At 52.4% G+C, this 26,620-nt stretch overlaps 8 protein-coding genes across 8 annotated transcripts; 3 read left to right on the forward strand and 5 right to left on the reverse strand.

The window, feature by feature from the left end:
• Positions 1-3,913: 3,913 nt before the first annotated feature.
• Positions 3,914-8,010, forward strand: GLOTRDRAFT_102010 (Clavaminate synthase-like protein; the record flags this gene model as incomplete). Its single annotated transcript, XM_007862444.1, has 7 exons — positions 3,914-4,056; positions 4,112-4,234; positions 4,295-4,661; positions 4,718-4,789; positions 4,841-4,929; positions 7,431-7,493; positions 7,986-8,010. 7 exons carry the CDS (start codon positions 3,914-3,916, stop codon positions 8,008-8,010), a joined length of 882 nt encoding a protein of 293 aa, XP_007860635.1.
• GLOTRDRAFT_108834 (quinone oxidoreductase) lies at positions 8,000-9,545 on the reverse strand. The gene is made up of 4 exons (XM_007862445.1): positions 8,884-9,545; positions 8,711-8,816; positions 8,191-8,660; positions 8,000-8,095 (listed from the first exon to the last, which is right to left on the reverse strand). The coding sequence occupies exons 1-3, from the start codon at positions 9,397-9,399 to the stop codon at positions 8,248-8,250; spliced, it is 1,035 nt and encodes a 344-aa protein (XP_007860636.1). The 5' UTR covers positions 9,400-9,545; the 3' UTR covers positions 8,000-8,095; positions 8,191-8,247.
• A 1,478-nt stretch (positions 9,546-11,023) lies between these two features.
• Positions 11,024-11,376, forward strand: GLOTRDRAFT_6576 (ubiquitin; the record flags this gene model as incomplete). Its single annotated transcript, XM_007861909.1, has 3 exons — positions 11,024-11,118; positions 11,181-11,291; positions 11,343-11,376. Coding segments are annotated over 3 exons (240 nt in total), but the record flags the coding sequence as incomplete, so codon positions are not given.
• A 689-nt stretch (positions 11,377-12,065) lies between these two features.
• GLOTRDRAFT_82774 (uncharacterized protein) lies at positions 12,066-15,563 on the forward strand (the record flags this gene model as incomplete). The annotated part of the gene is made up of 9 exons (XM_007863384.1): positions 12,066-12,488; positions 12,556-13,120; positions 13,179-13,405; positions 13,457-13,534; positions 13,584-14,384; positions 14,440-15,003; positions 15,061-15,135; positions 15,188-15,469; positions 15,525-15,563. 9 exons carry the CDS (start codon positions 12,066-12,068, stop codon positions 15,561-15,563), a joined length of 3,054 nt encoding a protein of 1,017 aa, XP_007861575.1.
• A 185-nt stretch (positions 15,564-15,748) lies between these two features.
• GLOTRDRAFT_32203 (smf Mn2+ and Fe2+ transporter) lies at positions 15,749-17,830 on the reverse strand (the record flags this gene model as incomplete). Its single annotated transcript, XM_007862104.1, has 9 exons — positions 15,749-16,141; positions 16,193-16,305; positions 16,361-16,473; positions 16,524-16,872; positions 16,929-17,049; positions 17,104-17,393; positions 17,440-17,476; positions 17,533-17,629; positions 17,682-17,830. 9 exons carry the CDS (start codon positions 17,828-17,830, stop codon positions 15,749-15,751), a joined length of 1,662 nt encoding a protein of 553 aa, XP_007860295.1.
• Positions 17,831-19,144: 1,314 nt separating this feature from the next.
• Positions 19,145-20,422, reverse strand: GLOTRDRAFT_67571 (uncharacterized protein; the record flags this gene model as incomplete). Its single annotated transcript, XM_007862446.1, has 3 exons — positions 20,292-20,422; positions 19,737-20,236; positions 19,145-19,667 (listed from the first exon to the last, which is right to left on the reverse strand). The coding sequence occupies exons 2-3, from the start codon at positions 20,159-20,161 to the stop codon at positions 19,145-19,147; spliced, it is 948 nt and encodes a 315-aa protein (XP_007860637.1). The 5' UTR covers positions 20,162-20,236; positions 20,292-20,422.
• A 290-nt stretch (positions 20,423-20,712) lies between these two features.
• On the reverse strand, positions 20,713-22,008 carry GLOTRDRAFT_134911 (uncharacterized protein). Its single transcript, XM_007862447.1, has one exon. The coding sequence runs from the start codon at positions 21,858-21,860 to the stop codon at positions 21,054-21,056; it is 807 nt and encodes a 268-aa protein (XP_007860638.1). The 5' UTR covers positions 21,861-22,008; the 3' UTR covers positions 20,713-21,053.
• A 666-nt stretch (positions 22,009-22,674) lies between these two features.
• GLOTRDRAFT_118551 (DUF726-domain-containing protein) lies at positions 22,675-26,485 on the reverse strand (the record flags this gene model as incomplete). Its single annotated transcript, XM_007862448.1, has 6 exons — positions 22,675-23,973; positions 24,031-24,548; positions 24,616-24,833; positions 24,893-25,163; positions 25,234-25,863; positions 25,927-26,485. The coding sequence occupies 6 exons, from the start codon at positions 26,483-26,485 to the stop codon at positions 22,786-22,788; spliced, it is 3,384 nt and encodes a 1,127-aa protein (XP_007860639.1). The 3' UTR covers positions 22,675-22,785.
• Positions 26,486-26,620: the final 135 nt, after the last annotated feature.

Below are 26,620 nucleotides of genomic sequence, written 5' to 3' on the forward strand. Positions count from 1 at the left end.
AGCCTACGACCTTTGGCAGCACGGCCCATTAGTCTTTTGCCGTATCGGCTAAGCTGGCGCATAATTAGGTGAGTCCGTAGCCCTGAGTGACCAGAGTTAGAATCAAGCCGCTTAAGATTTATCCTATGGATGCCGTGCGATTGCGATGGCAGACTAGGTACTGTTTTTCGGTGACATTGTACCGCTTGATGTGTACCTCGGCCAACCGAGCGTTATGCATAGACATTTGGCGTGCGACATAGCTCTTCTCAACATCCTTGCATGGCCCCAGCTGGCGGATCTCCACCGGTCTGGATGCTCTTCAGCCGTGGAATAGAACAGGTCGCTGTATGATAGCCAGTTCGCCCGTCATATAGCCATATGAGATCGTTTTGTCGGTTTGTGAACACTCGAAAAATACCCCGAGTTTGCATGTTGTAGCCGGCGGCGCACGGGAGGAACCAGGAACCTGAGGTCGCGTGCACTCTTGCCAATCTTTCGTATGTACGGTACAATTTCATTGGTTAAACATATTCACAGAATCACTCACTCCTCGAGAGGTGCTCCCAAGTTCACACAGCAAGTATGCGGCGTTATTTTTTCGAGCTCTCGACTATCCGGCCGGGCCCGTCTATCAGGTACGAACAACGACCACAGTCCTGATTAATCGTAGCAATAGACATTGACTATATTGAAGTTTATGATGCTATGCTAGCTTCCTTTCGGACCGAATGGTCCTACAGGGAATGGCCGTCGTAAGGGCTTGTGCTTTTCCTGGATGAAAATTCCCCTCATGCCGCGTTTATACATACGGCCGTCTCTCTCGGCTGTTATCCTTGTGCTTTGACAATAAAGCTCGTTGACGCGATTATTGCATTATTCTAATGAGGAAGTCACCATGCTTTTGCCGGTTGCGAAACCCCCTCGAGCCTTGTAACTCGAATCGATTACCCGTGCGGATTCTGCCCCTCCCCCGCCATGGACACTATTGATCACTCTGGCAAAACTCCTTAGCTGCCCTGGGGAAGCCGCTGCGCAGCAGTGTAGATGATGTTCTGGCTCGGGTATGCGATTATACGCCGCCAGTTTACATCCAAACCATTGCGACCAAACTACGGGCATAGCACCATCGAGGACAGCGCCATATACTGATGGGCTTCCTGTGGATTGACTACTGAATAGATAGCTTCCAGCAATTATATCACGCCGTTAGCCCCATGTTCTCGCGCTTTCGGGGTACTGTCAACCACTCAGTACCGTTCACGGCCGAACGCCGATGTCTTCGAAAGACTGCTCCCATGGCGAACAAATTTTCACGTTGTAAATGTCACAGCTGGAGTTGTCGTCTTTGATTCCCCTTTATCTTCATTCGATTCGGTGACGCTTGACGCACTTACGCTATGGTATCCACGTTGAGCGGAAGGTACGTGGCGTTCCCTCCCTTCGTACCTGACTACGAACACTACTGACATATGCTCACAGAGAAACGGACTGCTCTAGACGACGCGTCCTACCACCTGACGTGCGGAGACAGATACCAGGTCGAACAACTTAGCAATACAGTCCTTAGCTTAGACGAGATGCGCCACATACAAACCGCGGGGAGCTGTCTGACAAAGCCAGTAATGCACTGCTGAACTATCCCAGACGTCTGACTGACAAGCTATTTTGGCATCAATCATGTTAGACTCCTGGGCTCTACTCTACACGTCACGTTGGCTTCGGCAAGCTCGGCCTTCCTATCTCGAGGTTACTTTACGCACAGGCTGCTTCAGCTCCTATCTCATCCACCGAGATTTCAGCTCGATACATTATGCACCCTGGGATTGTATATCCAATCGGATCACGGGAAGGACGATCACAGACTATACCACCTTTACCTTACAACCGACTTTACATCAACCCTTCGCGGGACCCACTGAACCAAGACAATGCTCGTGCCGAACGGGTTGGCTCACTTGTTACACTGACACAGGCTAGGTTGAAACTCCTGTCCCGCGCTTCACACAATACACACGGTAATCTATACACTCCTGAGGATGAAATATATCAACAACTTGAAGGCTCCCCATATACACTCGGACGCGCTGCCTCGCTCAAGATACACGGTCTCTAAAATTGCGGACGTCGGAGGCAGCACAGGATTGAGACGATGTAGGATCTGCGCCTATCCCATCCACGTCAGCCTGCTTTCTGATAACGGTCAAAGTTCTTACAGAGTAACCTCCGTACCCCTAGTTATTCCTGGGTGCCAAGCCAGCTATGTCGATGCCGAACTCAGGTTCACACAATCACAGGGCGTAGAGCGGGACAAGGGTCGACCGCCCCTCCTATAACTCGAACTATAGCTGTGCGACTTTGGTGCGATTGACGCGAATCTTGTTATCCGTCCAATACAGTCTTAGTCGTAGATGGAACTAAGTTTCGATTCGGCCATGCGCCCGATTCTCTCGTTATGCCCGAGTAGCGAACCGTCATGGGAGAAGGCACGCAATTCTCTGATGTATATACTTTATCCATCCTACTAACCTCGGTACTGGGTGAGCCGCTTTATGCACGTTACTGGATGGCCGGCCCTGGTCTGAGGATCCGGCCAAGCGGCATGCATCCCTGAGCATCCAGAGAAGTTCCAACTGCCCCCTGTGCGCTCCGGGGAGAGAGGACCGAACGCTCTGAAGCGGATATGCGTACGTTAGTCTTCGCATTTCCGCCCCGGATCCAGTTCGAACTTACGTCCGGATATACACGGAGCGCCTATGTGACAAGGTTATCCGGTTACCCTGTACCCGTCTACTAATCCCCTGGCTTGCTCCTCATTTCTACTTCTACTTCGGCCGCCATATTCGCAGGAAACTGCTGCTACAACCTCTCCTGCGCGTTTGTAGCATGGAATCGCGGCCGTCACATTATATTCTTGATTTTCCGTTTGATTGCGCTGATTACCTTGTCGGGGGTACCCAGCCCTATGATGTCGATCGCGACTTATAGAGCAGTGCAAGCTGTACGATTGAGATCTGCACGATGTCGCAAACCAACAACCAGGAGAAGTACCTAGATCCGAATCTGAAGGTACGGCCTGGTATATTAGAGTGACATGTTTGCCTTCGGCGTCGGGCTATTTCCCCTTGACTCCCATACATTTCACCGAGTCTCTTTTCCATCAGAAAGAGTAGACCCGTGGTCAATGTCGAGCGCGCCTTTATGCTCGTACGTTTGGCTGATTTCCGGCGTACATGGATGCTAGCAATAGCGCGCGCGGGACCGGAGGTGGCGACACGGAAGCAAATTTGAACTGAGTGGGCTTACCGAAGCGAGATCTGTTTGCACACGCTCAGATTCGCCACTGTCCAGCAAACTAACTCTCAGGCTGAGATCGCTGTAGGCTGTAGCTGCTTACTCTTGATGGTTAGGACCGCCGCAACCACGAATCAGAAGCTGCCAGCACGAACTTTATTGTATTTCTCAGTGGCGTCAAGCGCGAACTGTATGCATAATGGCTCGGAAGCGTCTCCGTGCGCAGTGTCATAGGGAAGTCGCATTCCAGGATGCATTCCGGTCAGCTGTCCTTAAGCGGCCTTGTCCTAATCCTCTTTGGTAACTGCAACCTAATAAACGGTGGATATACTGTGCGATGCTAGCCATCGGACCTGAGGGACACCCGGATTCTCCATAGAGGCGTCTGGACATAGGTATCTCCATGTGGCCCCAAATGTACGAGGCTCTAAAGGAAGAGATAAGTATGGTTCCGTACACGATTGGCATTGTATATTTGTCTGATTGATCGAAGTGATGGATCCAACCCTATTCTGCCACCGCCATCCAGTTATCTATACGGGTAAAGCGTCGGTCAGGACGGCCTGACTGGCAAGTATAAGAGGTTCAAGGGATATAAGAATGCACGTAACCAATTGTATCTTCAAGAAGAACAGCCCCCATGCCTGGCCTTACGCTTCCTCCATTTCCCGACGACGTTCCCACCCACCCTCTGCTAGTCATAGACTACGCACAGTTGAGGGTCGGTGACGAACAGGAGATGAATAGGTTGTGGCAAGCCGCTACGGAACTCGGCTTTTGGTAGTAAGTACCCTTTCTTTGATATGACTGTGTGTCTCATGCGACGCATCGTGTGTAGCTTGAAGAACCATGGGGCCGATGCCGAGGTCGGTGACATGTTTGATATGGGCACAGAAACCATGGATCTGCCATTGCAAGAGAAGTTGAAGTTCGAACAAGGCGACAACGGGGTTTCTTTTGGGTATGTCCTTACCCATGGGCTGCTTGCATTCCTAACCTGTTTATCCTTCAACTGCGGTAGTTACAAAGCTCTCGGAGCGATGGCTACTGATGAGCATGGCACGCTTGATGCCGTCGAGTTCCTCAACATCGCAAAAGATGATGTTCTAGCTTGGCCAGGGCGGGTCCACCGCACCTATCCGGAGACTGTGAACAACCGGATGGAGTCTACCATAAAGCCTTTTGTGCGCAAGTCGCTCGAGATAAACCATACGGTCCTTGAAGTCTTCAACGCCAAACTTGGATTGCCCCAAGGCGCTCTGCTGAATCTGCACTCCCTGGAAGAACCAAGTGGCAGCGAGGCACGATGCATCAAGAGCCCTCCCAAGCCTCGGTGGATGGCAGAACAGAAGACTGCTATCGGAGCTCATACTGATTTTGGCTCGTTGGTGAGCATCTGCTGACGCCTTCCTTCAAAAGGCCGATGCTCACAGATTATGTGCAGTCTTTCCTACACAATCGCCTCGGGGGACTACAGGTGCTCCCTCCTGGGTCGGATCAGTGGTACTATATCAAGGTTAGTGAGATGGAAATCCAGGGTCTCCCAGAATTCATATATGTAATTTAGCCTCTGCCGGGTCTGGCGGTGTGCAATGTAGGCGACGCTCTGGCGATATTCAGCGGTGGCATCCTGCGTTCCAATGTGCATCGAGTGGTGTGAGTTCTGCTCTTTACTTATCACTACGTGTGGTGAGACTCCTTCCCTTCTCCAGGCCGCCCCCGGGCACTCAGTCAGAACTGGAGAGATGGTCGCTCGTGTTCTTCACCAGACCGGGGAACTCCTCAATCCTACGACCTCTGGCCGAGCAAAGCACTATGGTGGCGAACGCTGCGGTTAATTTCCCGCCGATCAAGCATATGGGCTCCACTGCCGGTGACTGGTTCACCAGGAGGATGAAGAATCAGAGGGTCAATAATCGTACGGTGAGTATCGTGTATGCAATGCCTTGTTCTGCCGCACAGATTCTTTCTTCTCTTAGGGTCCCGAAACCTGGCGTGACAGCCGGGGCACGGAACACAGGCCTGAAGCGGTATAATTAGAAATGATCGGAGGATATTCAATATCTTATCTGTACCGCTCGGTAAGGTATAGGCGTTTTGATAGATGGTGCACGGAGTTACCAGAATGTCTCACTTGCCCCGCGTTTTCGGCTATCTCCTCCAAATCACAAAGGGAAGAGATCCAAACTGTAAGATAGTGAGTTTGTAGCAGCTGGCGGATTCCAGAGGCTCGGCGGTCGAATGCAATTATCTTAATGCGGATCTCGTTGAGACAAGCGTTCATCTTAGACGTGCCTATCGGGCTCTAGTCTTATCACTTAGGCTTCTCCGCATGAACATAGTACTGTACCCATAGTGAGTCGGAAATACTGCATTGAAGTCATAGGTCTGAACCTGCATGCCCGCCTCCACGCCTCCCAGGACGTAATCGGGCATGGCAATAGAACTCTCGGGGTGGGATACTCCTAGGCCGTCCAGATTAATGACTGTGGAGTGAATCTATGGGGCAACGCGGCGTTGTTCAGGAAGATTGGAATATACCAAGTGAGGATTGATCCTCTGGTCTTCTGAGGTGAGGCCGCGCAGATGCCTGCTTCTGACATCCTAAATACAGCCATTAACACCTCGGTCATGTTGGACTTCCCGATCATGTCTCATCGCGTTGTCAGTCCGATTGGGGATGATTCCAATCGCTTCCTGCCGCACCTATGGTGCAGAGGCCAATTCCAACTGTGGGGGAAATGCCTACCACGTTCGAGCTGGACTTCTGGTTATGTTGGTCGACCCTCGTGGGATGCATTTTAATGAGCACACGGCGACACACAACTCATCACTCATCAGCCCGACGGACCTGCAAACGGGGATCTGTGCCATAACAGCGAGATCAGATGTTGCTCTGTCGTAAAGGTCTACGGTTTCCGAGAGTTTCCAAATCGCTGGGGTGGTTGTTCCGGCGTGCCCTATTCGGGGAACCAGGAACGTCCAGAATCCATGGTATACAAGCCCGCAGTCCACCACACGAGTCGCACATATAAGAGTGAGACACGGACCACCTCTTACAAGCAGATTCAGACGCGCAAGATGCCCGGTGTCACATTCCCCCCTTTCCCTGAAAGCATCCCAACTGCTCCATTGCTCATCATTGACTACGCTCTGATACAGCAAGGGCAGCAGGATGAGATCGACAGAATGTGGAAGGCAGCGACGGAGTTGGGATTCTGGTAGTAAGTCTGCAGCCTTCTTCCCGCCGGTAGAAATTGTTACGACTTTGCGACATGCGACCAATAGCCTTAAGAACCATGGAACGGACGCCGAAGTCAACCAGATGTTCGACGTCGGAATGGACACGGCCAACTTACCTCTCGAAGAAAAGATGAAGTACGAGCAAGGCGACAACGGTGCCTCCTTCGGGTTGGTCATTCCTCCGCTTCCCTTCGCGACGATCTTATATCCTGCTTCAGATATAAGGCTGCCGGCACCATCGCGGTTGACGAGGCGGGAACACGCGACACGGTAGAATTTTTCAACGTCTCGCAAGACGATGCCCTCGCATGGCCAGTGCCTGTACATCGCACGTATTTCCCGACAGTCAATGCTCGAATGGAGTTTTCCATACTGCCATTCGTGCGGAAGTCCATTAACATCAACTTCAAGCTGATGAATGTCCTGGAGTCAAAGCTGGGTCTGCCTGACGGAGCCTTGGTCAATCGCCATTCCCTCACGGAATGGGGTGGAAGCGAAGCAAGGTGCATCAGGAGCCAGCCGAGAGCAGAACCGACGATGGAAACAAAGGCTGCTATAGGGGCCCACACCGACTTCGGTTCCTTAGTAGGTAGCCGAAGATATCACTCGCGATTCAGCTCTCATCTTGTCGCTGCCCCAGACTATCCTCCACAACCGTCTAGGAGGTCTGCAAGTTCTTATGCCGGGAAGCGATAGGTGGCTATATGTGAAAGTAAGCGCGATACCTAAACAGAACACTCGGGAGGATGACACCACGTCCGCTAGCCGCTACCAGGTCATGCCATTTGCAACATCGGCGATACCCTTACAATCTTCAGTGCTGGCATCCTCCGATCTAATCTGCATCGTGTCGTGTGGGTCGTCATTGCTGCCACTGAACCCATAATTTCGGCATTCTGATGCCCTCTGTATAGCCCACCGCCCGGCGCCCAGAGCGGTCTGGAGAGATGGTCGGTCGTGTATTTCACCCGACCGGGGTACAACATCGACCTGAAGGCGTTGGTCGGCGAAAGTCCTTTGATCGCAGAAGCGGCGTCTAAGGCACCCCCTGGTAAATACGCCACAGGGGAAACCGCGGGAGAATGGGTATCCAGGAGAATCAAGTACCACAGGATTAAGAATAGGACCGTGAGTCCCCTTTCTTCTTGGCTGTTGTGGGCCAGAGCTTAACGAGGCATCTAGGGACCTGAAAGCTGGCGTGCTAACAGAGGGGTCGAGATTTTGCAGTCCTGAAGTTAGAGACGACCTGGACGATCTAGATCGCAAGCTTACTTTGCTGATAGCGCAGTGTACCGACGTGTGTATGGATATTATACTCCTTCAATCGCGTGGTGTCACGATTTCTGCCTCTACACCTTCTGCGTAAGAGATGGGGTATCCGTATATCGTGGTGATGCATTGGGCCATATGCATGGCAAACGGACAGCAGGCGCCGATTTCTTCGGATTCCTGCCATGAAACCTTCGCAGTACTAGTATCGTACTGCATATCTGATATATCAGGCTCAAGGACAGTTAAGTGATTCGGCAAAATCCCCCTACGTTACGTAAATGTAGACAAGAAAGCGGGATATAGAAGACTGCGCATGAATGAAGCGTGTCAAGTACATATGAAAGAGTCGCACCGTCCAATGTCAGGAGGAGCTTGCGGCTGTACGGGCACAGGAAGACTCACAAATGGACTCTCTAAGACCTGCTCAACCCTGAAATAGGGAATGACAGGATCGATACATTACATCTCCCGGATGGTGTCCTGAACTTCGAATACAACCTTGCCCATGCTGACGCCTCCCTCGATCAATCGGTGCATTCTCTGCAAGCTGTCCTGACTTAACACTTCTTTGACGGTAACCAGACTGGTCACGTCTCCATCCTCGACGGCTTTCGTCAAATCGTTAAGCATCCGCCCTTGCGTTGCCAAGTCGAACTGGTTAGCAGGCTTGGCGAGCATAAACTCCCAGTGGAAGGACAAAGCCTTGCCGAACGCGTCCATAGTATGGAAGTTGAGCGGGCTATCTGTTTCCACGATTGAACCGATACGACCCCACGGACTCATCAGTTTCACAATCGGTTCCAAATATTTCTGAGTATCATGACATATGAACGCCAGGGTCGGCTTGAGACCCAACTGTTCCAGTTGGGGACCTGGAGACTTGATGAGATCAATCTACATGACCACTATCCCAGGATCTCACCTAGAGCCTCGTGATGATTAATGACATGCGTCGCCCCGTTGCGCTTTGCCCACACACGGGTCTCTTTACGAGACGCCGTGACAATAACACTTTTTATCTTGAAGACCTTTGCGGAAAGAAGCGTGATGAACGAACTTCTATCAAACTGATAGCAATTTGTTTGTCCTACTCACTCTGGCTGCAAGCTGAGTTGCAATCGATCCTACCCCACCCGCGCCGTTGACGATTAGTAACGTTTCTTCTTTACTGGGACTCTGGAACGGCTTCAAGTTGAAGTGCCCTTCGAGCATTTCCCAAGCCGTTAATCCCACGAGAGGAAGACCCGCGGTCTCCGCCCAACCCCACCCCTTCGGCTTGCGTCCGACAATCCTGGAGTCAACTACGCTGTACTGCGCATTCGTGCCGGAGCGGCCCAGCGCACCCGAGTACATAACTTCGTCCCCCGGTTTGTACAATGCTTGCTGCCCCGCCTTCTCCACTACACCAGCGGCATCGAATCCGAGAATAGGATGAGCGGGGAACTTGCCGCTGCGAATCTTAGTATCGACAGGGTTGAGAGCGCATGCTTTAATCTGAACAAGGATGTCGTAAGGAGTTTCGAGGGCGGGAATTGGGACTTCGGTCAGGGAGAGAACGGACGCAGGGCCGGGCTCGGGGAAGTAAATCGCTTTCATCTGCCCGGATGTCATGCGTATCGGCGACTGGCGATGGGGGCGATCGAAGCAGCAGCAGATATTAATGAGAGGGTCGGCGACGGGAGACCGAGATTTATAGAGGCGATGAGTAGTTCATAGCAGAGACGTTGCGTATGAAGTCATCCTTACGGAGCCCCCCGCGGGATTAGTCCGTCCCTCTTGGAATACTTTAGCCGCGGCGACGACAAGCACATGCCCGAATCCCCTGGAATGTCGTGAAATGCGACCTGTTCTATGGCATAGTTCCAAGTCCATGACTTCGGCAACAATACCACAAACGCAGTTCCCGTCCACATAAGGTGAGGCGTACCGTTGCTTCCGCTACGCCTCGTCCGGGTTGGCGGGGGAAGACTGGGGCGCGTCACCTTAAACAACGAATTCCGATAAAGATCAGAAAGGAGTGTAGAGTACTACAGTGCTTTGCATAAAAGTCCGGAAACCGCGATTCGCGAAATGTTGTTTGTGCCAGCCAAACAAACCTATATGGGGTAGTCGATCACCGTAGCGCGGGCTGTTGACTGGTTGGCGGGGCGCTTCGACATCCATGTATGAGGGTCGTTCTTGGGGGATTTTGACCTCTGCGTGCTCGATATCCTGAAGAGATACAGATATGAACGTTATTCAGCCTTGAGACGGGCATTTGTGTCCCAGGAGTGATATAGGCTGACTCGAGGACCGTCGCGCCCTCGGTCAGGTGTTACCCTATAAGGTATTGTTTGGCTGGGACAAACAGAGACGCGCGAAACGCAGTTTCCGGACTTTTATGCAAAGCACTGTAGTGTGCTATGGACTCGGAAGTTGCTCGGAATAGTGTTGCTCCTGCAGTGAAGTTGCAGTGTTGCACAGTGGAGTTTTTGACACTTCAACCCGAGTGAAGTGAAGTTGAAGGCGCTTCAATGTCTTCATTGAAGTGGGCAGATCAGCCACGGAATATCCCGTAATATTCCCACATACGCGTGGTGAAGGCACTGACTTGTCCTCGTAGGACGAACTCAGTGATATCTGCATATACATTGTACTCTAAAATACACTAATAATGCCCATACCATCTGCCAGGATGTACAATACCAAAAGTCAAGTCGACACCTTGTCATATGGACTCCTGACGAATTTCTTGAGCCCAGTGCAAACTGCCAGCATATCATGGAGGTTATCTGCCACAGCCATTCTATTGTTATGTCTGCACAGGGTATGACGCGGAGTAGATGCAACTCTGTGACTCAGACACCACTTGGACGCAGGGCGAGCGTGTCTGGTGGCGCACGCTGCCATTAACGGTCAGCACGTGGCCATGATCAGACTTCAATGCAGTCTTCAAAGGCAATTCATGACGACTGTGCAGTGGGTGAAGTACGTCAAACTTGAAGTGAAGTGAGACAGTCTGCAAAGTCACCTCACTGCAGGAGCAACACTAGCTCGGAAGCAGTTCAATTTCAATCCGGCGCTTGCATACTGCTTGCATGTGCGTGAACGCCTGCCCTAAAGCGGCGCTTAGTCAGCGACTATACAGGACGGCGACTGTAAGTTTCTCCTCGTCCTCAATCGACAGCATCGTGAGCCCAGTTGTCCTGTATTCTGTGTAAATCATCAACTAAGACGGCCTTAGAAGATGCAGATCTTCGTCAAGACCCTCACGGGCAAGACTATCACCCTTGAGGTGGAGTCTTCCGACACCATCGACAACGTCAAGGCCAAAATCCAGGACAAGGAAGGGTGAGAACCGTGCTTCGTCCGGTTGGCGAGATCATTTGGGTTGATCTTTGTCACCTCTTCAGAATCCCGCCTGACCAACAGCGATTAATTTTCGCCGGCAAGCAGCTCGAGGATGGCCGTACGCTAAGCGACTACAACATTCAGAAGGAATCGACACTTCACCTGGTCCTTCGGTAACTGCAATGTCCCTCTCGTTTGACCGGTAGACTGACTTAATAAAATAGTCTACGTGGCGGTATCATTGAGCCTTCACTGAAGGTGCTCGCATCCAAGTACAACTGCGACAAGCAGATCTGCCGCAAATGCTATGCTCGTCTCCCTCCCCGGGCCACCAACTGCCGCAAGCGGAGTTGTGGTCACTCATCTCAGCTCCGTCCGTGAGTGCCCATGCACTCTACGCCATTTATCGCCCGCTGATCTTATTTTCGGTCTCTAGCAAGAAGAAGCTGAAGTAGTGGTTTGCCCTCTTGTGTGGGGTTGAAGTTGTAGGGTTGCGTATGGTGCATGTTGACTTCTGATTATGTATTCCATTTCGTTTCGCGCGATGATATGCCATACACCCATAGTCCTGCGTGTCACTGCTGTAGAAGTGTTTTGACCAGCTCTGATGCGACATGCTGTATGCCATAGTTGCTCACTTACCGCATCCCGATGGCGTGTGCCTGAGTCTCCTCTGATGCATGATGCATGATGCTCGCCCTCGTCAAAGCACTTTCTCCTGTCGTGGCGTATGTACCTGGTAAAACATTCAGGTTGTAGCACTTTTGAAGAGTCAGAAGACCATTCCGCAATCCTGGGTTTCCCCGCACGAGGAGATTTGCACGTGGACACACGTGCACGCGCTCGATCATAACTTTTCAGGAATCAGGAGTATCTTCGAGGTAGCTTGCGCTTCACTGTGTCTTCCTGGACGCTGACAGGTTCTACCATCGGTTGCTGCGGGTGTCATGGCTAGAGCAAATAACAAAGCCGGTTCACCCAAGACCCTGCCTTCCTCGCGTAAAGCTAACGCGGCAGGGTACTCAAAACGCAAATCAGCCAAGGGGAAAGCGAAAGCTTTCGCGGGCGGAGTAACCGATGTGTACGAGTACGAGCAAGAAAGGTCGCGCAGATCGAAGGTCTCTCTCACATTGGATAAGGATGAAGCTGCAGAGTACGGTGTGAACGAGGATGGAGAATATGAGGGCGAGAATCCAGGTGGGAGTCGCATGTCTATGTCCGAGTACATGAAGCGCCCCAGGCTGGTGGGAGAAAATGAGGACGACGAAGGGATCGACCCGGAGGATGACGAGGAGATCGATAGTGACGAGGCGTTCGAAGAGAGCGACGAAGAACGTTTCGCTGGATTTACATTCGCGTCTAATTCGAAGGTGAGCACTGTCCGCCAATGCAATTTCTGAGCAGAGCAGAAAGCTTGCTAACACGCATACTTCGAAGCGAAAGGCAAAGAAGAATGTGTCGGAGACGCGGTCGTCCGCGAGGCCCCGAAGCGTCCGATTTGCGGACGTCGATTTGAATGAAGACGATGAGGGAGAGATCGGTACTCAGGGACTCGGGGAGCCTAATCTAAGCTCTGGAGAGGAAGAAGACGAAGAGGAGGAAGGTGACCCTGATGAGTTTATCGATGTCCTCGATGTCTTGGACGGGAGGGGAGATCCGGACATTGCCAGCAGTGACGAGGGATCGGCGGAACATGAGTCGATGGATAATGAAGGAGCTTCCGGGGTCCGGAAGGATGATGAGAGTGATGAAGAAGGTGAGGAGGAGGAGGAGGAGGGTGGTTACTCCGAGGAGGAACAGTCCGTATTGTCCGAAGATGACGCGGCGGACCAAAATCCCAAGGCTCTCGAGAAACTGGAAAAATTTATCACAAACCTCAATCCGTCACAGAAACGCAAGTCGGACGAGAAATCTCGCGAGGACAGTACCCGTCCAAGAAAGCGCCGTTTTGTGCAAGAGCAGACTACGGCAGGCGTCGAGGGCGAATTCAATGCTACTATCGGTACGCGCGTCTAACCCCGTCCTCAGTATTTCCATTTACGCTCATGCCTTGCATTCAGACCAAGGGAAGTTGCAACTAGATGACTTGCTCAATCCATTGGCGGCACATTCGTCTACGTTGTTGTCGCTTAAGAAGGCAGCTAAACCTCTGGTATCGACGTCCAAAGGAGCTTTAGACGCTCCTCTACCCACACGGACACAAGAAAGAGTCGATCGTGAAGCCGCATATGAGCAGACGAAGGAAGAGGTGGACAAATGGAAGGCTACTATGAAACGAATCAAGGAGGCACGTTTTCTAGTCGACATATACGTGTTCATTACTCATGATGGTTTACAGGCGGAGCACCTGAGTTTTCCGCTGCAAGCCCCGTCATCGTCTCGGCCGTCCAATCTGGAATTGACTGCAAAGTTCAAGGTAACATATCGTCACATTCAAAGAGCGCTCTTAACTCACTGGATAACAGCCAACGACGGAGCTCGAGACGTCCGTGGACACATTACTTAAGAGTGCGAAGATGAGGGAGGAAGACCTACAGCAGACAGAGGATCTCATGATGAACGACCTCTCCGTCGAAGAGGTGGCGGCCCGGCGGGCCGAGTTGCGCAAAATGCGCGACTTGGTATTTCGGGCCGACATCAAGGCCAAACGGATTGCTAAAATCAAGAGCAAGACGTTTAGGAAGATCAAGAAGAAAGAAAAGGAGAAGTTGATGGCCCAGCTGGACGATGGCGATGCTGAGGACACTGAAGAAGCTCGGATGAAGCGTGAAGTGGAGCGTGCTAGAGAGAGGGCGACTCTGAAGCACAAAAATACGGGGAAGTGGGCGAAGGCCATGAGGGCTAGGAATGAGCTGGACATCGACCAGCGGCGCGAAATTGCGGAGATGCTGGACCGCGGGGATGCTCTCAGGACAAAGATACGTGGTACAGCGGAAAGTAGCGAGGAAGACAACGACGAAGCGTCCGACGACGATCTCGAAGAGTTGAAGGCCAATGCCTTCGAGGAGTTGGCAGCGCTGAAGCGAGATGATCCGCCAGAAGATGTCGATGGCAAGCACAAGGGCATTTTCAAGATGAAGTTCATGAAAGACGCTGCGGCTCGGGAACAGCAAAGAGTCAACGAGGATGCGGACGACTTCGTCCGGGAGATGGGAGGTCATCCGTCGACAGAAGACGAGCAAGGGCACGATGAGGCCATACCTGGTCCGTCTAACGTCGCGATACAGCGAACTGGGGGACGTATGCAGTATCGGCCTGGTGCAGTGGTGAGGATTTCGAATCTTATACAATACCATCGTGTGATTCAGGTCTTCTTCATAGCCAAATCGCTCCTCAATGAGGCCGATGGGCTCGCTAGCCTCTGACACCTCGAGCGCTACCCTCAAATCGATGGACTTCCCCTTAGAGGTACCCGCCGCTGGAGACTCTCAGGATCGTGCCGAGGACATGGCGGAGATTTCTGCATCTACGCCGACCCACAATCCGTGGTTGTCCGTCCAGGAAGCTGCAATTAAGGGTCCTCGTAAGAAAAACGAAGTGATCGTCTCGAAGAACAGTAAGGCTATCGACAAGTCCCGACATAAAATTCAGAAGGGGAAGTTGAATCAGGCCGAGACCAAGGACAAGGCGCTTGACGATTCAGTGGTTGAAATCTCTTTGGACAACGCGCTTATACTGCCTGACGGCAGCGCCTCCAAAGGGACATCACAACATGCCCAGACCTCGGCGCGCGAAGACATCGCTGACGATTCAGATGCAAATAGCGAAGTCAGTGAGCAAGAGGAGGCTCTTGAGAAGAAGGCGGCTGGCAGACGCAAAGGTGTTCAGGCATTCGAGCAGCGTGATCTGGTTGCTCTTGCTTTCGCCGGGGATAACGTCGTGCAGGTGAGCAAGGATCGATGATTCCTAGACTCGTCCGAATACTGACACTTACTTGCTCAGGAATTCGAGGCAGCCAAGCGTAAAGAGATGGAGGAGGATGCTCCTCACGAGGTCGACACCACATTGCCCGGATGGGTAAGCATGTTCAGGCGGTCATCCATACGAACTCCTAATCGATTGCATCTAGGGAGCTTGGGGGGGCAAAGGTTCGCGAAAGAAGGCGCCCAAGCCTCACCTAATCAAGAAGATCGCGGGTATAGACCCCAAGTCCAGGGCGGATTACAAAAAGTCCCATATCATCATATCCGAGAAGCGAGACAAGAAAGCGGCTAAGTACATGGTAAAAGATCTGCCCCATCCATATACTAGCAAAGCCCAATACGAGCGGCGTATGGATACACCTGTTGGGACGGAATGGAACACGCGGTTAGGCTTCCAGCGCAGTACTCTTCCTAAGGTCACCAAGAAGGTAAGCTCCCGCCTAGTCCCGTCCGTGTTTCGAAATTTACGCCTGTCTATTTCAGATGGGTTCCATCATTCGACCCTTGGAGAAGGTCTCATAAACGGTCAAGGGGCGACGCTGCACTCAAGTTGTCCATGGCCATTCCGAGCCGCTTCTCCCGCCATAGATATCTCTCCTCGTTGGTATGATACGCCCTTCTCCAACCATGGCGCATAGCGGGCGCTACGAACCCTCGCATCCGCTGCTGTCGCGACATTCTCATCTCCCTATAGTCCCAATATCTATTTACGAGCTATCGCCCATAGCCAGTGTTACTATGACATACACATTGGCGATTAATATCAAGAGCCAGACAGCGTAGCCTATGCCTGCCGTTATCCTGCTGTTATTGAAATATACTTGCCCCTCGCCGGGGCTTTCGATGTCGGTTGTCGCTCTCGTTAATGTCTCCAAGTTGACCGGGGCTTGAAGAGACGCATCCCTCGGCTCTTCCACCGCCATGACGTTCTTGGACGATGTCAGCCAGACCAGTGGGAAGACGACGAAGGGTAGCACTATGGAGAGGGCGACTTGCGATGCTACGAGGAGGGTATCGATGCCCGGTTTCCCGACTGCAACAGCGACGATCATCGAGGGAATGAGACCCAGGGATCTCGTAATCAGGCGTCGTAACACAGGCTACGACAACGTCAGTCCGAGGGACTCTTCACAGAGGACATTTGCACCAACCGATACCCGCCACCGGATAAAACCTTCGCAGACCACCTGTCCCGCCACAGTCGCTATGATAGATGAGCTCTGACCTGCGCATAGCAAGGCTAAGGCGAACAAGAAAGCAGCCGCTTCACAGGAGACAGTGAGCCAAGGAGGCATTGCGGGAGGAATTATGTAACGTACGTTTACCAACAAGTGATAGAATGAGATCATGCGCGTCGAAAAGGCTTGCCGGTACTTCGGAGCCTGTCCGTCCACTGCCGTAGTAGAATACGGCACTCGCCAGAATGAGAATACTATGCAAGGCTATCAGTTACCAACTCAAAGAAATGAGGAAAGGACTCACAATGCATTTATTAAGACAGCGAACCCGATTAAGCTGACACATACGTCAATGATGCTGTGCCATAGATGCGCCCGCACAAAGCCTAACGCGTTGTTGGGATGATCGGAGTGGGACTTTGGGGGATCGACCTCCTCTACAGGCACGACACGAAAGGTATTGATACAGCTCGTGATGAATTTCTTAAATACATTGCGGAAACCGAAAGTAGCCTGTGGTGGCTCGTGCAGAGATTCCGATGACATATTTGATACAATGGAAGCTTTGGAGGAGGTCACTCGATCTTGCGTAGCCAGGAACGAGCCAAGGAAGAGACTATGCGGCATGACTGTTGCACCAATGATACCAATGGCTTGCAGAGCGAGGTTATTGGGAATAAAACGGCGATGTACGAGGGTGATTACTTACAGGTGTACAATCCTCCGGACTGGAAGACCGTTTTGGAGGGGACAAATCCGAGGAATGTCGTGCCCCAGTCTATATGGACCCTTGCAATTATCATGGCCATGGAAATGAAAACTGCCAGCACCTGGAATAATACTGGTCAGGTAAGGTGACGATAAATGGCACACTAGCAACTGACCAGGACGGCAATCAGCCATTCAAACATTTTGACAGGCCGACCGCGGAGGGGATCCCCGATTATCAACAGGATGAAGACATCCGAAGCTGTTATTAGGACTCCTGCCCATAGGGGTAATGATGGGAATAGCAGTGACAACGCGATTGCTGAGCCCAGGAGCTCGGCGAGATCGGTGCTGATTATGGCGATTTCAGCCAGCACGTAGAGTGGATACAGGACGAGCCATCGGTATAGTTTTGTGTGCTTAGGACGGTTGTACAATAATAGTCGGCAATTTGATGCCAGGTCTGCTATAGTAGTTAGTATAATCCTTTGGGTTCATTGTTCTAGACATACCCAATCCTGTCACACAGCCTAGCTTGCTTGCTAGCGACTGGCGTATCGATACGTTACGAACCACCTAGACGAGTGGATCTGAAGGAGGCGTACCTGGAAGAATACAGCGAAGATTCCAGCGAGGAGGACAATGAATAGCAGTTTGTATCCGTATTGAGATCCGGCCTGAAGATCTACTCCCCAGTTGCCTCTGGTTAGAAATGTCAGCAGACAGCAAGTGGCCTCCACTATCGATGACTCACGGATCAAAGTAGGCAACGCTGGAGACTATTCCAGGGCCTACGTGCCTTGTTGCGTGAAGCCAAGTGATCCGTGCTGCAGACTTGAGTCTGCTCGTGGTCCTGCTCGCGGTTGAAGCCCTCTGATTGACATCGCGAGTGGTCCCCTGCATGGTCATCGTGGTGGTTGGTGACAGAGAGAATGCATAGGGTCCGGTAAACCGTAAAGCGCGAACCCAGCAGAGCGGTATAGAAGTCGGAAACGGAGGAATGGTCCGCCTCCTGTTGCCTCTTACGTTCCGACGCCTCTGCGCTCGCCCAGCCACAAGCTCGGCGTCTCTTCGCACGTCATTCATTCGAATGCGTCCCGCATTTCCCCGCGTCACACTGTGCCTTTCCGGTCAGACCCATGCTCTCCCACTGGTCGGGTACTCATTCACTCTGTAGCCCTAGCCCTACTACTAGTGAAGCGTTGAAGCTTTTCGACTTAGGATATACTTGCCTGATGTCAGTATCGCCGAGGCCGCCGACCGATCTCCATCCTTCCAACTTCAACCTTCAATACGGACTGTTCGGCATACATGTCATACAATCACGCTCGCTGCGTGTACTAGTACTGGCTTTCCTAGATATTCGGAAAACAGACGGAATTTCTGCTCGTTGTGGGCGACGGATCCTAGTCACTTCCAGAATCGGAACTCTCCCTCCGCCCGAGTTCACGGGCGAAATGAAGTGTATAGCGAAAGTGACTGCTGCGGAGAGGCTCACATGTAACACTGCGTATAGCGCTGTAATCTTACGATGAGTGCGATGTGCAGTTATATTTACGTGCACGAGCCGTTAGGGTCATACTAGTGACAGTTGATATTCATTGTCAGTATCTGACAACATCCAGTCGTTCTATTCAGAGCACGGCAATATAATTATAGGACAGATTTGCTGAATGCACGCCAGTTGACAGGATAAGCTCTTAGCTCAGCAAAGTCGTCCTTTTGCTCACGCGAACGTCGTAAATACGACAATTACATTCCACGGTACGAAAGTTCCCAGAAGAATTTGATAGAGCTCTCCGCTGCTCACATAACTCCCTCCCTAGTTCTAAGGCCGTTCATCTGCAGACGCAAGCAAAGTACCCGAAGCCATCTCCGGGTTCAGCCTTGAGGGTAAACATCGGCCTTCTATAATAGCTATAGGTCTGAGCACTGATAGAATTGTCATCAAGATGCACTATACGGGACTGTCGAGTACTGCATAGGTGCTAAGAACATATATATCACCGCGATACATTCAGCTTCAGCTCTGAAGGGGTTGGGGCATGGTTCATCTGGATAGCACCCACTTGCCGCCCGGGCCTACTCAGTAAAGACTGTATTGCAATTCAGCCACGAAGAAAACCTTCGAGCCGCGGCGGATTTATTTTCAAGAAGAGCGTGATAATTTGAGAAACTGCCTCATCCTCCCCTCTCCAGCAGCAAACTCACTGGGATTCATTTTGACATGGAAGCACCCGCGCCGACACTCCCGATGCCCGTCTCAAGTACGTACTTCTCTCTCCCCAGCCTTTTCATCTCCTGCACGACCTCGCCCACTTTCTCGAACTCAACCCACCGTTTCTCTTCCGGTTTAACAGGGGTATCCTCGGCCAGCAGCGGTTCAATAAAGCGCAATCGCAGTGCTAGCCACTGCATGGACTTCACATTACTTACGAACTCCTGGAGGTTCTCGCGCGGCCCTTCGGCATATATGACCCCTGGGTAGCCTAGTTTAGCGAAGCCTGCGAGGGAGAGAAGGGAGCTCCATTGCTGTAAGGACCGCCGCTTTTGAGGTGAGATCAGGTGGTGCGAAGTGAACAAGACATGGTATGTAGAGGGCGCGGTAGACCCGGACGCAGGGTTATTGTCGCCCGTAGGATGCCGAGGGTCGTCCGACGCTTCCGAAAGTATACCGGAGTCATGAGCATCGTGTAGCTCGGGCAGAAGATGAAGGCAGATGAGCACATGCAGTGGATATCTAAGTCACCGCCAACTGTTAGGCAGAGAGCAAGTTTATACATTGATTGTAGGTACGCAACATACTCACTGGGCCTCGCTGTCAATCACTTCTCGCCAACGTTCTTCAACTATCTTCTGCCATTTCTCTTGCTCTTCTCTATTGACGTCTTCGCATTTAACCGAGATGACGGGGATGTTCTTTCCTTCATGGATACCATGGGGGTATTCTCTAGGTACATTAACCTCAAACCAGAGCCTTGCACTATCGACCTTCACCTGAAATCTCGCGTTTGAGAGCTCCTCTGGCCACTTTCCGGTAGGCACGGAGCAGGGATATTCCTCAAGCAGGGATGTCCACTTGTCGGCGTCTAGTACGAACGCGAGTAGTTCGTCGGGAAGAACGGAATATTTGATCAGGTTGATTTCTTCCAGTTGGCGGGTCAACACCTCTTTATCCGCATCCATATGATCAGACGGATCAGATGCAGCGAATGTAGCTTCGACGATAGTCATTGGTCGGGTCACAGGGCAAGCCTTATGACTGGGCGAGGAAAGTGCCAGAAATTTAATAGGAGTGGTTGAGGACACCTGGGAAGACAGTCTACTCAGAACAGCATCGATCCTCTGCAACTATGGCACGAACCCTAGTCGCGATAGCCTCGAGGCAAGAACGCCGGGACCGACAGCACTTCGTTCTTATATATGTACTTCGCACTCCCCCGCAACACGCCTTGTATATCGTGAATCTCGTTTATACCCCGTCCCGGTATCGGGAAGGAAGATCTAAGTGCCTGGCTGAGATGGGATGAGGATCCACAACCAAGGTTAATCAAAAGACGCGTCAGTCGAGATGAGGGTCCAAGGGCATCCAGATCAGATGTATACGTACCCTGGGCGGGGTAACTGCAGGGTATAACACGTTGTCAATGATAACACGGGATGTCAGGCTGGCGTGGGCGGACTCGGACATCCGTCCCCAACAGAACCACGTGCTACTTACAGGACAATGCTGCGCATGCGAAGGTATACGACTTTCATTGCAACTAGAGAAGGACATGCTATGTAACGAATGCAGAGACGGTACTGTAACTACTGCAAACGATAACAGGGAGGGGGGTCATTAGATGTGATGACGGCCATGATCCATGCTGTTATCCGTTCGTGTCAGAGCAGCAACAAATAAATGGTCGAAGTGTGGAGGGAAGGTCGTAAGACGGTCGTAAGGGACTCGGAATTCAAGGTGACCTCCATCCCATGGCATTCTGGCAGTCAGGGCAGGCTGACGAGCGTAAGGTAATACCAAAAACCGGGGGTATAGCCAATAAGAAAGGTAAAAATACAGCAAACAACCAACAATCCTACAATACCTAGATCAATGACCTCTACGGAAAACGATTGTCTCCAGTCAGAAGCCGCCCAGACAGCCTTCCAGTGGAGGCTCCGCAAACGCACTGGTGGTGCGCTTCAACGAGGGTCTACACGGCCTTGCGGGGGTAGAATCTCGCTTCCTCCGATCCTCTTTAAGGATTGGTACTTTTTCCCTTGCGGGGGAAGTAGGAGGATGGGGCAGGAACGACAAGGCGGAGTTCATGTCCGCTTTCGAAGCGAACGCTGTGTTGAGCGGGCGTATAGAAGGCGGGTGATAGTGAGCATTGGGGTGTTGGGGTTTGCGTGAGGATGATAGTGGTGGCGGCTGCAAATGAATATCGGGAGGTGTTGTGACGTCGGACTCATCGGACTCAGAAGAGGAGATGTCCTGGACCAGCGGTGGCGGGAGGGGAATCGCGGCGGGGGGAAGGGGTATTGACTCGACGTCATAGTCAGCGTCGTCTCCGCCGATGTGACCAGCAGGTGGTTCCACCTCGCAAGCCTCGTATGCTCGAGGATTGAAGTAGCTCCCCTTGATGCTGACTGCCTTCTTGGTTCGTGACCGTCCTCGGGGCCTCTCCGCACTGGAACCTGACGGTTCGCCATCGGCAGGAGCATAGACGTCCCTCTCCCCCCGCTCAGGTAACGCGCATACGTTGGGCGATACCACTATGGGCGCCCTATCGTAAGTCAGTGGCGAGAAGGCGGGATGTGTGGAAGTCATCGTCGGCGTAGGGGGGAAGTGGACTTTGGGGGAGAATAGAGTTGGACATGTCGCAAAAGGAAGGGGGTTGGACGGGATGATGGAGGGCGGATCTCTTTTGAGGATAGGTCGTGGCGACATGGTGGCTCAAGGATAGCGACACCTGTCCGATGGCTGACAGGTGGGTGCACGAACGGATAGAGCTGTAGCCTCCTACGAGCAGGCGATAGAGTAGCCGTGAGCTAGCAACACGGGGTATGCGGCAGCTCAAAGAAAACTCTCTGCGGCTCGGGCAGCGGGCGGCTGCAAGTATATAACAGGCTGTAGGCGTCCAGGGAAAGCAACTCCGAACGTTGACAAGATCGGATAGTGAGGACGCGATTCACCCCGAAAGCAGTTAAGACTCCACCCTAGGAGCACACGTTCAGAAGAGCCAAATCACAAAGATGGAGAGCACACTAGAATTCTCTTCCTTGTGCTCATGATTGGGTTGCATCTCAGCGCCACGGAGGACCGCTTAGCAGCCTCATCTTCGGCTCCACGGCATCCAGGGATAAACTCAGCCATCGATTGCCCACGAGACGCCTGCGAACGTCGTGTGCGACGACGGACAGTCAGTGGGGACCTGCGACGTGCTCAGAAACATCGCGGGGCGGACAGGAACTCGCATCTAAGTCGCGAGTAACGTTTATATCGCGAACGACGGTCGGGACGTAACGCAGAGTGCTCATTACGCCGTATTGCGGGGTCTAGAACCCGACGCATATACGCTCGAAATAGACATTCATCTCCTCTATCGATAGCAGAGGAAGGCACTGTACGGGGCGCAATGTACGTACGAGCATACCTGATTATCATGGGTCATGGCAGGCGTCAAGGGGTAGAAAACCTTAACGGATGGTTCGCCCGTGACAAATACCAAGATGAAGATGCAAATATGGCTAGTCATGAGTAGCCAACGTATCCATAGGACGCAAGGAGTACAAAATGGATTGCGATGAACGTGTCCATGCATGAGAGGAAGTAGAGTGCCTAAACAACGGCCAAGGACCCACTGCACGCATCATCAACTCTGCCAAGGATTTGGATTGAAGCTCGTACTCTTCCAAGGATCCCGGTCCGCAAGGGGCGAAGAACCGGATGCGGTATACAGAGGGTCAACCATTATCGATCCGTCTGCACTCCCAAAAGAGAGTCCGGGGCTTGTTAACGACGTGGCGGAAGACGAAAACGGATTCTGTCGTTCGGTAGCGTACGGCAGCGTCCCGTTCCCCAAACTAGCTATCGATCCATTCGTTCCACCGAATGATAGCGAAACAGATGATGACATGGGATTTTGGGATTTCAACCCTGTCTGACCGAAGGTACTAGCATGTGAGGCGTCGTTGGTAAATCCTCGGTAGCCGAAAATAGTGTCGGACGGTGGATTGGGCTCCGGATTCCAGATTGAGCCGTCATCAGCACCGAAGGACAGTGTAGGCACCGTAGACGGTCTTGACGTAGGCGCGTCGTCCAGCCGCAGTGAACTCGAGGACGCTCCGAAGGCCTGCTGCATGTAAGGGGCCGAACGTTGGGATGATGTCACGTCGCCCTCTCCCTCGGATACATGTTGAGCATGATTAAGCGACAGGGATCGCTGGAACGTCGACGTCAGATCGCTTCGAGGAGCAGATTTCGGCGGAATAGGAGGGCCGCTCTCTTCACTCGACAGAGGTGGGGAAGGCAATTTCGTGACAGGCGTAGGAGTGGGTGACCGGGATTCGTGCGGGGCAGGAAGAGGTGTGGACTCTGACCGTTGTGTAGGCGGAGGTATGAGAGGGGCTCGGAAGGGGTTGCGTTGCTGGACATGTACCTCTTCCGGCTTCAGCTCACTCTTGCCAATAACATCTTTGATGGCATCGAAGTTGAAGCCTGCGCGAGCTGGCGGAAGATTGGGCGCAGCTTGATTAGATGTAGATTGGCCCTCGTCGACGCGGGAAGGGGCCTCCTTTTCAGTATACGGTGGAGGAGGTGACGTAGGCTTCTCTGGAACAGGCCCCTCCCGTGGTGGTAAGTCATCGTCTGCACTTGTACGAGCCGTGTCTGTTGATCTCTTCTTCTGGAATGTACCGAATGAAGCAGCAGATGGGGGGCGCGAGACATGCTGCGTAGGAGAGGGCGGTTTCTTCTTGTTGCGCGAAAACCAGCCTCTCTTCTTCTTAGCAGCCTCATCTTCCTCCCGAATGACCACACGTTCACCTTCAAAATCGGGTTCCTGCAATACATGGCGTACTTAATCGGGGATCGTCGCAGAATGACTTAGATCACATACCTCAGGCTCATCGAAGTAGTCCGCAGACACAGGGAATCCCAGTTGGTCCAGGATAAGAGGCATAAATGCCCTGTAACTCATATGCCCCGCAATCTTGTCCGTAACATCGACGTTCTCCAGACCTGGCACGTTCATCACTGGTCGCAGTCCAGCAACCGTATTCAAACCTCCACTGGTCGCCCGAAATAGGTAATTCAGCACCCAGTCGTTCCGCGCATAGGCATTCACGAATCTCCCTGATACCACAGATCGTGCCTCTATCCACGTGCGAGTAGAAGCAGTCACTGTGGTTCCAAGCAGGAATACATCCTGAACAATGCCATACGCTTTGTGACGGGCGAGCTCGAGCAAGCAATAGAAGATCATACGGGCACCGAGAGAAAAGCCGATCAACGTTACGGGTCGAACGCCCAGATGCCTCTGCATTAATACGTCTGCCAGGACGCTGCCAGCGGCTTTAGCTCGGTCGAGAGCGTTGTTCCACGGGTTGTCTATTAAATAGCCTAACTTCGTAAGAACTAAAGATATAAGTAGCAGAGCACCGCCAGTCAGATGTTTGGAAGGGGAAAAGGCAGAGAGACGCACTAATGGGCCACTGTAACGCAGTCATCAACGTAGCCATGACCGTTGCCTGTAGAACTGTTTGGCCAATCTGTGACAGCACTTCTGAGGTAAGGATCTTCAGTGCACTACCAGTTTCCTGGATCATTTCAGGTTCCCAGAGCACGCTGAATACGTCTCCGACAATAGGATCAAGGACACTGAACGGCAACCGGGGGTCGTCGAGCGGGCCAGTCATGAACCTGAGATCGTGCGGATTTCAGTAAACAAAGTTACGATCCTGATAGTCAGTTGAGCGTACCCAGGTACAGTCAATATACAATTAACCCTCTTGTTGTTATGCAATGGCAATAGTTCGAACGTGCGAACGTGCATAGTCCGTCTTGCCATACCTCTAGCAGCAATTCCACTTCCAGTCAAAACGCCGCCGGTTGTTATAACAGCAGCGCCGCCGGTGCCCGCTAAAAATCCAGTAGTCCCTGAAATCCCGATAGTCGTGAAAGCGGCCCCAAGACCTGCCCCAATGACAGGGGCCAGTAAACCAGCCGAGAGACCGATGACTAGACCTCCGCCTGCGGGGCACTCGCGCCGTGTCAGAGTCCGATGTCTGGAGGGCGGTACCCGTACAGAAACAAAACATACCAAGGGTCGCAAGGCCCATCATCATATACCTCCTCTTCTTCGAACTCTTCTGCCTGCCCTCGACAACATCTTTCTGCTCCAACTTCTCGACACCTTCTTGTATCTCGAGCGCCTCCGTTACTCGCTTCTCGAACTTGACCACATCAAGCCAGCCGAGCCCAAGCTTCAGTGCCACCTGCTCGAGTAGCACACGTGAGCGCGCATCGTACACACTGTCAGCCACAATAATCAGGAACAAATCGCATAAAACCGTCCATCGGATGTCCAGAGTCACATCCTTATCGGCTGCGGAGAGCTGCGTAGTGACACCTGCGAGCGGTGCAGTCGAAGTTTCCTCCAACACTCGGTGGGTTGTTTGAAAAGTCTTAACTGCAGCCGTACCAGGCGTAGTGGAGCCATCAGGGTTAGGAGTCGTGGGCTGAGACGGCGGCGCGTGGTCAGCTTCGGTAATATCGTCGTCCCCTGGATGTTCAGGTTCAGGCTCCGCTTGGCGATCCCGCTCCTCAGCCTGCCGCCGTGCCTCTGCAGGATCATACTCGGGATTTGCGACGGTATGTGTGGTCATCAGCGCAGGTACTAGGTCCTCTGGCATCACGCCATGCAAACCCAGACTATCGATCATCTTCTGTTCTGTTGAAGTTGGCGATTTAGCGCGCAAGCACCTAGCACCGAAAGAGAATGATCGTTATTCACCTTCCGTCTCGAGCTCCATATGATAATACAACCGACCCATAATTTTCAACGCCCAAAGCTCCATGCTCTGTACCGCGGGCTTGACCTCCTTCGTATTGATGCTCTTCAGCCGCTGCGCCATCTCCCGGGTTGTCAATGCGCACAAGCCGACGTAGGCAATGCGTTGTGCCTCTGTGAGCAAGTTCTTCGTCGCCTGCATCTGGCTGAGGGGCGTCATGGCCTTGTCCTCATCGAACAAGTAGCGCGTGCGCAGGTGCACTTCATCACTCTCGTCCTCTTCATTGAGTCGTAGCCGTGTGTACTCGCTCTCATTCTGGTCGATCTTGGATCGCCACTCCTGCCCGCGGTCGTCTACGTCCAAAACATTCCCCGTTGCATTGCTAGCGCCTCCAGTCGGATTGGCTTTCTTTGCTGAAGGGACGTAATGGTATCTCTTCTGATCCTCCTCGTCTAGCCCGTCAGCGAACTCGTCAGACTCTCTGACAACAGGCATGTCCTGCCATCCTTCATCGTCGTCGTCGAACAAGTCAGGCTCAGGTTGGTGGGCCGCGACAGGCATGGCGGGTCAAGGTCCAAGACAGGAACACATGTAAGTACTCGGACTCCGGTGAAGCACTCCAAGAGAGGGTGGCGTGAGTTACAGCCTCCAGGAACCTCTGCTCAGGCTGATGGCAAGGTAAACGTGAAGTAGCTA

The sequence above is a fragment of the Gloeophyllum trabeum genome, assembly GCF_000344685.1.
Source record: "Gloeophyllum trabeum ATCC 11539 unplaced genomic scaffold GLOTRscaffold_00001, whole genome shotgun sequence".
Classification (NCBI taxonomy): Eukaryota; Fungi; Basidiomycota; class Agaricomycetes; order Gloeophyllales; family Gloeophyllaceae; genus Gloeophyllum; species Gloeophyllum trabeum.

Excerpts from the sequence above, each read along its gene's own strand:
- GLOTRDRAFT_108834 (XM_007862445.1), bottom strand. The coding sequence starts at position 9,399 with ATGACATCCGGGCAGATGAAAGCGATTTACTTCCCCGAGCCCGGCCCT. Across the intron at positions 8,817-8,883 it reads CAACTCAGCTTGCAGCCAGA|GTCTTCAAGATAAAAAGTGT; the intron begins GTGAGTAGGACA and ends CTTTCCGCAAAG. Across the intron at positions 8,661-8,710 it reads TAATCATCACGAGGCTCTAG|GTCCCCAACTGGAACAGTTG; the intron begins GTGAGATCCTGG and ends TCAAGTCTCCAG.
- GLOTRDRAFT_134911 (XM_007862447.1), bottom strand. The coding sequence starts at position 21,860 with ATGTCGCCACGACCTATCCTCAAAAGAGATCCGCCCTCCATCATCCCG.